Here is an 11,370-nt window from a genome sequence, read left to right as displayed (position 1 = left end):
AGCCTAGTATTCAAGAATTTGAGCTTGTAAGGTTAAGTTTGAATCATACAACCGTCACTCTTGGTGAGCAATCTGTAAATTCATATGTAAATCTCAATTGAGTCTTAGGTATGTCCTGACCCTGGATTGAGGAGCCACCCCTAACCTAAACTTTTAACCACAAAAAAAAAGCTTTTTAGTATCCTAACTATAACTTTTTATTCCATTTTGATCATTTAATTATTTTTTCCAAAATTATATCCAACGTTACGTTTTGGTTTCATTTTTGTCATCCATAGTTAAAAAATTGATGGAAAACTACATGTTTAATACCTAAATTATTACTATTCTATTTCGGTACCCAAACTTTATATTTTTCAAAATTATACCTGATGTTTAGTTTAAGTTTCATTTTGGTATCTCGTCATTAAAAACTAAACAGAACTGCTGAGATACCATAAGGTAATGTCACACATCATTGAAAATAAAATAAAATGCCGCATCAGTAGTTCTGTTAAGTTCTTAACGGTAGGTACCAAAATGAAATTTAAATTAAACGTTAGTATGATTTTGAAAAAAAAGTAAATATGTGTACCAAAACGGAATACATGTAATTGTTTAGATACTAAATGTGTATGATTTACCTAAAAATTAACAAAACTGCTTACGTGACACTTTTTAAAAAAATCAATGGTGACATGACATTATCTTATCGTGACACATCAGCATCATCGTTAATTTTTTAATGGTGATCAAAATGAAACCAAAACATAATGCCTAAGTATGATTTTGAAATAAAAAATAGTTGAGTGACTAAAAGGAAACAAAAGTTATAGTTCAAATACTAAATGTGTAGTTTACCTTAATATGAATTATATTTATATACTTTTTTTAATTGATTTATATACTTTATTTTAATTAAACTAGGAAAGCGAAAGAAAATAAAAATTACGTGAGTAATGATTAAACAAAGATGAAGGAAGACACTACAACCGACATCTCTAGCACCTAAAATCCACCCCGATCTCGTTTGATATTATTATTGGCATTTTTTTATAAAACAAAATTGAAACTTCATTTTATAATAAATTTAATATTTTTATATAATAATTGATATATAATTTATCAAAAAATTAATTTAAATTAAATATCATAAAAGTAAAATTTTTAAATTTTATTTATTTCATTCAAAATATTAAATATTAAATTTTAATTACTATCTATATAACTTAACATTTCATCTCAAGATAATGATTGATAATGATAACTTTAATATTAAAATAATAAATTCATATTAATAAGTAGAAAATTAAAGTTTTACCTAGTTCTAAATAAATGAAGTAGAAAACTAAACTTTACCTAGTTCTAAATAAATTAATTTTTTACAGTATTTTTAATATATATATTTCTTTGAACTCAAGCTTATTGTTTTTTATTTTTAAGTTGTATTGCAAACTTCCATACTTTGGAAATTTATACCGTTTTATAAAAGCTTTCCCCATATTTTTTTACGAAGATTCTCAATAGTTAAAAAAACCTTTTACAAGAATAAAAATATTAAATTTAAAGATATGAAGAAAAATAAAAAAAATTTTGAGAATGACAATCAATGTCAAAAAATTCAGTAATCTTCATAAAAACTCGTTGTCTCCGTCGAACGAAAAGTTTTACGAAGTGATAAATGAGGGTGAGTGAACCAAACTATCTGACAGACTATTTTGCTACACAATTCTGATTATATCAGTAAACAATCTTTTACCAAAAGGGGATATGATTATATGTAACCACCGACAAATCAATCAGAAAACAAATATTGTGAGTCTTTGTGCTAGCACAAAAATGACTGCAAATGTATGCATAAAACGTATCAAAAGTCATAAGAGTGTCACGAGAATAAAGAAAATGTGTGACAAAATAACATAAAAATACGTGTAACTATGATATATTTTTATTTAAAATAACAAAAAACTTAAGAAAAAGAAAATAAAAATAAAGGATATAATATAAAAACAACAAAATTAATAATTATTGACGACCAACAATTAACATTAATTGATGTCGTCATCGATTAAATAAAAATTAAAAAGAAAGAAAAAGGTTATATAAAAATATTGAGATAAAACCTATTAGTATGGAAAGATATTATTAAAGTTGAAGAATAAAAAAGATGGAAAGACATTATTAAGCTGTTGTACACTATATTATGGTTGGCATTGTACTTACTTTGTACACTATTACGATGTCGTACATTATATTTAATTTCTTTCTGTAGTAATTTAAACTTGTTTAAAAGGCTAAATTTTAAATCTATAAAAAAATCCAAAACATTATACATAATTTTAACCGTATTGTATATTAAATGAGTGAGACATTGGATCTTCCATGATTAATGATTAATCAACACCTAAAACTTCCCAACATAGGGCATCCCATTAAATCCGAAAAAGGAAACAGTGATGGGTACACGGTATATTTAATACCTAAATTATTACTTTTATTTTATTTTGATATTTAAATTTTATATTTTTTTAGAATTACATCTAATATTTAATTAAGGTTTCAATTTGATATCCTTATGTTAAAAAACTGTGATGTTGACATGTTACCGATGTCATAATTGAAAAAGACTTTTTTTTAGTACTTAAACTATACCTCAAGATATGATTTCGTATCTAAAGAATTTTTTGTTAAAAATATATGCTTAATATTTTCTCATTTACATTTTTAAGTACATACCGTTATATGTTTTATTATTTTTTTTTAATAATGAAACATTTTTTTAAAAATGAAAAAATAAAAAAAATCAAACACCCTTCGTGTCGTCCTTCAACGGTGATGATCGTGCAACGTAGGAATGATTGTAGCCATCAAAATCGTCGAAAAACCTTGAAATACACCTAAAATTGTAACATTGAAAAAATTAGACATCTATTTTTAACGAAAAATCTTTAGGCATCAAATCGTATTTTGAAGTATAGTTTGGACACTAAAAAGTGTATTAAGCCTGAAAAAAATGAAAAGAAAATCTACATCAGCAGTTCTGTTAAATTTTTAATGGTTATGTACCAAAATAAAACATAAATTAAACTTTAGGTATGATTGTTTAAAAAATAAAGTTTTGATACCAAAAAGGAATAAAGTAATACTTTAGATACTAAACATGTAGTTTACGCAATAGTGATTTCTGAATTCAAACTTCAGCTTTAAAAAAAAAGTCAAGTGATAGGCCATGTGAACACTACGTTCCACCTATCTACCTCTTTTTCTTTTCTTGTTTCTCACAGCAAGAACGCCATTATCAACCATTCCCCCCATTGGGTTTTTTGTTTCTTGTTAGAGAGTCGGCAATGAGCTCCATCATGCACAACTTTCAAAGAAGCCAAGCCTTCCCTGTCTCTCAAACCCAATCAAAAGAGCAGCCGCCATTGCCGGCGTTACGAAGGAGGCTTTCCTCTGTGTCTCTTAAGCTACACCCTCCCACCTTTTCACCATCAGCGTCGTCATGGTCGTTCCCCAGATCCAAGTCCTTTTCCATGGGAGACTATGCTGGTACCTCCATCAGGAAATGGTGGGACTGGGGATGGTCTTGGGTTCTTTCCAGGAAACCCATGTTCGCTCAAGACCTTGAAATGAACGAAGAAGAAACTAGAGTTCTGGGTTGCCACAACAAAGGCAGCTGGATGCATGTTTTCTACAAGATGAGATCTGAGATCAAGAAACTCATGGGATCTGACAAGGTTGGCCTCCCACAGACTTGCAGGTATGATTCTTTAGCCTATTCCAAGAATTTCGGTAAAGAAAAGAAAATCTATGGTTGATCTTGGAATGCTTGAGTTGGAGGTGTTCGAAGAAATGTCTAAATGGGAATTGATTATCAATTCGTTGCTTCATGATTCAGATCATCACATCAGAGAAACTGCAGAATTCTATATTCTATATTCTTTTTTGTTGCTTTATCTTGTGTATCTTGTTCTGTTCTTTCTTGGGTTTTCAGATTTTCCTTTGTTATCATAATCCAAATGATGATCGGTGAAAAAGAATTAGTTTGTATTCCTTTTATAAATGTATCATATTTTTTCATTTATATAAATTTTGGCAGCTTCAATGTTTTAATTTTTTTATAAATGTTGTATTCCTTTTATTTATTAATGCAATATAATATTGAGATATAAATTGCTCTATATACAAGATATATTTCTTGTCCCATGGAAAAATGCAATGGAAAAGTATGAATTCACATAGATTTAGTGATTTTGTGTGAGCCTACATTCGATTATTATTTAATTTTTTTTATAATATCCGACCTATTAATCCACTAATTTATAGTGTATTATATAGGTGAAGACTATTCTCCCAACCTAGTTTATTCTATTGATAAATGTCAAAATTAAAATATATAATCTTACTTAAAAAATCTAGTGTTTTATTCTATTAAACTAATTAATTGTCGATTATTTAACTTTTAATTATGAGTAGAAAATATAATATGCATATTATATAAATTATTAAAAAAGTATTTAATATATATATTTATATATAAATGATATGGCATATTTTAGAATTGTGATATTAATATTGAATATAATATTCAAAAAAGACGTCGGTGACAGAGATAATATGTGCAATTCCATTGAAGTGCCAGCATAGATGAGGTTTCCCAATATTTAAAGACTTCCCTGTTTTCACCCAACACTGATGACCTGGATTCAATTTCAGCAACCATGTGTCGTATACGTAAAAATACGAGTGTTTATTATTAAATATAGTTGAAATATTATACTGTATTTATTTTAAATTTATAAAAGAAAATGTGTTGGTGCCCAGATTTTCTCTTACAAATAGAGGCGTTTATTATCGACAGTTGATTTAAGTGATAAGTAGCTTGATATCGTTTATGTAAGTCTCGAGTTTGAATTCTTTTGTATACAGAAAATTTCTGTCAGGAGATGCACCTACTCAAGTTATGTATGAGACATTAATCGATTGGATTAATCAGTACGAAGCCTTGGGAATTGGGAGGGTGACAAAAAAAGAAGCTAAATTATGCTTTTAGTACCCATAAAAAAATATAGTGCCTATTAAGTTTTTAATGGCGATGTATTAAAATAAAATAAAAATTAAATATTAGGTATAATATGAAAAAATAAAAATTTAGGTACTAAAACGAACCAAAAAATAATAATTTAAGTACTAAACTTGTAATTTACCAATAAATATGGGTGTTTATTGTTCAATTTTAATTGAATTAATCTATCAAATCAAAATTTAGTTTGGTTAATTGGTAAGATAATTAAATGTTAGATCGATTAACAGTTAATTTTTTTAAAGTTTGATTATCAGTTAATTAATTGAAAATATTGAATATTGAATATATTATATATTTTTTTAACTTAAACCTATTAAAAATCAAGATCCAACTATTTATTAATCACACTAGACTCATTAGTTTAATTCAAATAAAAATATCGATATTAAATCCAAATTAGTCTAACTAAAAAAGTTTCAAAAAATCGATTAATCTAAAAACTGAATGAACTAACTTAACTTTATTCAGTTTGATTAATAAATTTTAAATTCTTTTGGTTAGATTAATTAGATTTTTTGACTAATTCAGTTCGATCAGTAAGAAAATTAATCATTTGAACACTCCTACTTACAAATATTGCTATATCGGGTGAATAAAATTAGATTTGATTTCTTAAAAGTTATTTTCTAATTTTAAATTATTTGAGTTTAGTTATTTAAATTGTTCGAGTTATGAAAATTTACTCAATATTTTTGTTCGAATTTCAAATTCGGTTTATTTTAGTCTTTAACTAAGTAATTGGTTGTTTTAAGATTTGGCCCATAATTTCTTTGTTTCTCAATTTTATTTTTGTTTTAAGCCGATTTTTTATTAAATTTGAATCACATACACATCAACTACAGTAAAATACTTACATAGACATAATTCTTCTTTTTGGCAATAATTTTTTTGACAAATTAATTCTTTAACTTTGCATGATTTTTCTGTTTCTTCATTCATATTTTATTTTAAGTCTATTTTGACTAAATTTTAACCATTGCTCATCTTTTATTGTAGAATACCTATATAACTCCAATTTATCACTGTGGCAACAAATTTCTTATTTTTCAATTTAGACCTTCAACTTTACATTTTATTCAATTTGACCTTGTAATTGCAACTCTTTACAATTTTTCCTCCCCATTTCCTTGACTCATTTATACTTACATCAATTGCCCTAAAAAATACATTCTTTAAAAAATAATATTATAAATATTATATAATTTTAGAAGACATTTGGTTTATTAAATAACATTAGAAATCTGACTTACACATGCTAAAAAGAATATGAAGAAATATATGTGTATATCATATATGATTAGAGATAATTTTTAAATAAGAATTAATTAGTACCGTAATTATAAATAATTGCATTTAAAATTGAATGATAAAATAATACACGTAAACTCGACTAACTCAATATTTTGCACTTGACTCCATAAAATACTCACCCTTAATTCGAATAAATGAAAAATAAAAGTATAATTTATATGACTTAATAGAAAAATCAGAAGCAATCGAACAAAAGTTATCAAAATTTAAAGAGAATTTGTGTCTTAAACCTTAATACATTAAGGCTTCAATTCTGTAGAAATAGTGCCGGTGGTTAACTTTGGATTTTTTAATTGTTTATTTTATTATACAGTAATAACTTACAGAGTAAAGTATATAAATGGTCCTCAGACTATATAAGATACTGTTTTATTAAATCTTTTAACTAATAAAAATTAATAAATGATCTCCCAACTATAGGAAATTACTTTTATGAGTCCATCAACTATTAAAAGTTATAAAATGGTCACCCGACCATTCATTATGTTCCAAAATCGTCCTTTTTTGTTAAAAATTTAACGACAATCTAAGTGACGTTAACATGCTGACTGATATATGATAAAATCTGATCTCATAATTACAAATGACTATTATATCTTAGTAAGCATGTTAACGTCCAGCTCAGACGACTATTAATTTTTTAACGAAAAAGAACGAGTTTGGAACATAATGAATAGCCAGATAACTATTTTGTAATTTTTAATAGTCGAGAGACTCAACAAAATAATTTCTTATAATTGGAGGATAATTTTATAAGTTTTAATAGTCAATAAACTCAACAAAGTAATATCTTATAGACTATAACTATTTGTGTACTTTACCCTAACTTATAAGGATACAACGAGCATTATAAATAATGTGTTGACTATAACTTATATGAACATCACATTCAGTGCTCATATCACCGACGAATTTGGCAAAATATTAATCGACGGCAGAAATCACTCAATAGCCGTCGGTGATGGATGGGTGAAAAATTTAGGTAGAAATTGTTTTAAAAATAATTAATCTATTTATTTTTAAATATAATATATCACATTTCATTAATTATGAAATTATTTTTTAATGCAGTTTGATATCAGCAACGAAGTTGGTTCAAGTAGTAAGAAATTGATATCGCTTAAGCAAGTCTCGAATTCGAGGCCTTATACATGTATGAAATTTTTGCTGGGAGACTCACTCACCAAAATCAGACTTAGAAATCATTTAGTGTTCATATTATCAACGGAGTTGGTTTAAGTGGTAAACAGTTTGATATCGTTTAAGCAGGTCTCGAGTTCGAAACCTTGTGTATATAGAAAATCTCTGCTGTGAGACTCATCCACTAAAATCTAGAGTGTGACAAGAGTGAATCTAGAATAACCGGGTCTAATCCTTCACTTTGAAGAAGAAGCGTACTCATTTTTTAGTTCGGTTATTTAGTTAGATAATTAGATGTTAGTTCGGTTATTTAATGCAACACAATTGCATGTAATATTGTTTGAAGTAGGGATGGATCAAGAGGGACGGGTGGGGTAGTCACCCCTGAAAATTTAAAATTACCTATATATTTTAAAAAATTTATACTTTTTATATTAAAAATCTATTTTCGCCCTCATTGAATTTTATAAGTTCGTCATTTCTTAACATTTTAGAAGTACGCCCCTTTAACATAAAATCATGCATCCACCTTAGGTTCTAAGTATAGGATCTTACAACAAAAGATCGAGTATATAGACACAAATGGACTGAAGGAGGCAGGTGGGGGCAGTCGCCTCTCCTGAAAATTTAAAATTACTATATATTTTAGATTTGTCTATGTATTTTCTATTAAAGATTTATTTGAGCTCTTTTTATAATTTTATAAGTTAATCACTTTCTAAAATTTTAGAAGTTTGTTCCCGACATAAAATTCTCCGTCCGGTCCCTTTATACAAATATCATCAAACAAGTATTCAACCGAAAATATACTGTTTATCTGTAATAGAATCTGGAACAGAAAATAGTATATATATATTTGATTAATATGAAGTCAGTACAAAGCAATATTTGTTCAAAGGTAACTCTAAGTCATTTTACATTTATCGCTACAAATATTCAGTTCATATACACATGCGCAAAGATGGAAATTATAGGGTACCAATTGTATCTCTCATTCTCATATTTAGACTGTTCTGCATGGTCCGCCTTCCAATTCCGGAATTGCCTTTTTGCATCATCGCAACAAATTCAACGTAATCGATTATTCCATCCTGAAATAAACAAGTTTAGGATCCTTAAACAACAAGAAAACAAAGAGCTAAGATGGCTTACATTATATTGATCAACTTCTCTTATTATATCATCAATCAAAACATCCGTGATGTAATGCTCGGCGCAGGCTTGCTGAAGTTCATTGACCGTAATATAGCAGCTGTTGTCCTTATCAAAGTACTTGAAAGCCTCGAGGAGATGTTCTTCGCGCTCTAGTTTATTAAGGTGAACTGTTGCATCCATGAATTCCTCGTAGTCAATGCTCCCATTGTTGTCAGCATCAGGCTGAGAACAAATGAAATAATAGCTCTATTGACATTGCTTGCATTCAAAGTAATATAATAAACAGTTGTTGAATGTGCATCAGAATGAACTTAACTGCATTCATATGTTCCTGAATTTCAGTATCCTTCAAGGTAGAGCCATATCTTTGTAAACCGGCTTTGAGTTATTCGAATGTGATTGCGCCGCTGTTATCGGTATCCATAGCCATAAACATTTCTCTCAAACCAGCAATCTCCTCCTCAGATAGACTTTCAGCAATTACCTGATAGTACAAAACGTGCAGATTACCAACATAAACTTCATGTTCTTAAGACCAAACATAAACACAAGTTAAGGATCTTACCCTTAAAGCCATCTTTTTTAGCTTATTCATTGCTGAGAATTTCTTGAGACGAGAAAGTACGGCAGGATCGGGTGCCTTGTCCGGGGCATTTTCACATATCCAGGGATGGCCTACACAATTTAGCTGAGATTGGTTAAAGAAGAGAACATTCATAAATTTGAACCAGATAATAATAGAAAGGTAAATGTATGACATACATACTACTTCATGAGCAGTTAGACGTTCCGAAGGTCGAGAGCATGACATCTTCCGGATTAAGTCCTTTGCACTATCAGATATTACAGGCCATGGGTCTGACTCGAAGTCGATATCTCCTTTTAACACAGCATCAAATATTCTTGTGTTTCTAAAAAAACAGAGGATAGTTGTAAGTATATTACACATAGAATTGCTTTTAAGTTCATTATGATGCAGAACCAAAGAAAATGAAACATTGGGATTACCAGCCCAAAATGGTGGGACACCACTTAGCAGTATATAATATAACTCCTGCAGTCCATACATCTGCTTCTGGTCCGTAATGCTTGAGGAGTACTTTCGGGGCGACGTAATACGGACTTCCGACTACATCGGTAAAAACTTGGCCTGGAGAATGCAAGCCACACATCATGTTAAACAACTTGAATTTCAAAATGATGATGCATCTAAACAGCTATACCAGCACATAATTCATTCGTTAAAGAAAGAAATTAGATTTTTTTCGGCCCTTCGATTATAAGAATATGTTCTTCCCTGTAACCATCTACTGTGATCTTTTTACAACATATGCTCATTAAAGTAGTATGCATTGAGTTTTAGATGCTAGGAATAAGTGGTGGATTAACTGCGCTACAAGAAAACTCACAACTAATTGCATACCTGGTTTAAAGAACACTGAGAGTCCAAAATCAATGGTTTTGAGTGAAAAATCATCATCGTTCTCAGGTTTTCAATCTCGATGCATAACCCCGAGTGAATGGCAAGCTTCAACAAACCCGACTATAATCTTTGTCAATGCAGCCGCCTTCCTCTCGGTGTAATGCTCTCTTTGGATGATACGATCGAACAATTCGCCTCCAAAGCAAAGCTCCATCACAATATGCACATAAACTATCCTCATATGCACTTTTGATCTTCACGATATTCTCGTGACCAGCCAAATGATGTATTATCTGAATCTCCCTCCTAACATCCTCCTTGGAAATCAACTTTCTTTTGCAAATAGACTTACATGCATACTGGATACCTGTCGAAATCTCGGTGCATAAGTAAGTAGTCCCGATCTGTCCCTGTCCTAGCTTGCGACCGATCGTGTATAGGTCACGGATGCTCGGCGTCTTATGACCAAGAACATTACAAGCCTGGTGATCAGTACCACGATCTATGCTGTCATCTTTCTTGGAGGGTAAATGGCAGCCAAATGGGCATCTTCAGTGGGTTCTTTGTGGATTTCTTGGGGAGTAAGTTGCTTTGAAGAACGTTCTTCAGGCTGATAGAAGCTCTGATGAATGTGCCCGCCCCCACGACATGCGTTGCCCATGAAACAATCAATATGAACTTGAAAGAGATGGAGGAAGAAGGTGAACTTTTAATTTATCTTATTATTAATTTATTATTAATCAAGGATTTTGTATATAGCTATAACGACCCTCACAAGTTGCAACTACTAATTTGTTAAGAATTAATCGAATTGAAGCTATAGTGTCATCATTTGCTGGAATCGAAATATCTACGAGATCGGGATCACAATTTGTATCGATTAAAAAATTGTTGGAATTCCCAAAGTGATACATTCTCGAAGAGCCATATAAAACAAGCTCGTATTTTATCTTCGTTACCCTTTCTTAATAATGAGAAACAATTTGAAAGAAACGAGTCGACCGCTAGAACTACTACTCTTAGAACCAGAAATAAATAGGCTTACCCCTTCAATTCATTCAAAAGTATCAAACATAGACTGATGCTTTATTCAAAAAAAATCTGATAATCAAAATTGTCATAAGAAAAAATAAATCAAAAATAAATAAAAGAATAGAATCCGGTTGGGGAAGAAAAAATATTTTTTTTATTGAGCGTCTTCGCTCATCTTGTTTTGATGGCTTTATCAGAATCATAATTTTTATCATATTAATTTCTACTCTATCTTCCCCGTGTT

General features: G+C 29.6%; 1 protein-coding gene and 1 pseudogene across 1 annotated transcript; one reads left to right on the top strand and one right to left on the bottom strand.

Annotated features, from left to right (window-relative positions):
• Positions 1–3,190: 3,190 nt before the first annotated feature.
• On the top strand, positions 3,191–4,013 carry LOC120184472. The gene has a single exon (XM_039188933.1). It carries the CDS (start codon positions 3,327–3,329, stop codon positions 3,795–3,797), a length of 471 nt encoding a protein of 156 aa, XP_039044864.1. The 5' UTR covers positions 3,191–3,326; the 3' UTR covers positions 3,798–4,013.
• Positions 4,014–8,484: 4,471 nt separating this feature from the next.
• LOC120184475 lies at positions 8,485–10,755 on the bottom strand (annotated as a pseudogene).
• Positions 10,756–11,370: the final 615 nt, after the last annotated feature.

Source organism: Hibiscus syriacus, unplaced genomic scaffold, assembly GCF_006381635.1.
Source record: "Hibiscus syriacus cultivar Baekdansim isolate YM2019G1 unplaced genomic scaffold, ASM638163v2 tig00112912_pilon, whole genome shotgun sequence".
NCBI classification, from domain to species: domain Eukaryota; kingdom Viridiplantae; phylum Streptophyta; class Magnoliopsida; order Malvales; family Malvaceae; genus Hibiscus; species Hibiscus syriacus.
This window is presented reverse-complemented; position numbering and strand designations above follow the sequence as displayed.

What these genes read in the sequence shown, in the direction of transcription:
- LOC120184472 (XM_039188933.1), top strand. Translation starts at nt 3,327, where the DNA reads ATGAGCTCCATCATGCACAACTTTCAAAGAAGCCAAGCCTTCCCTGTC.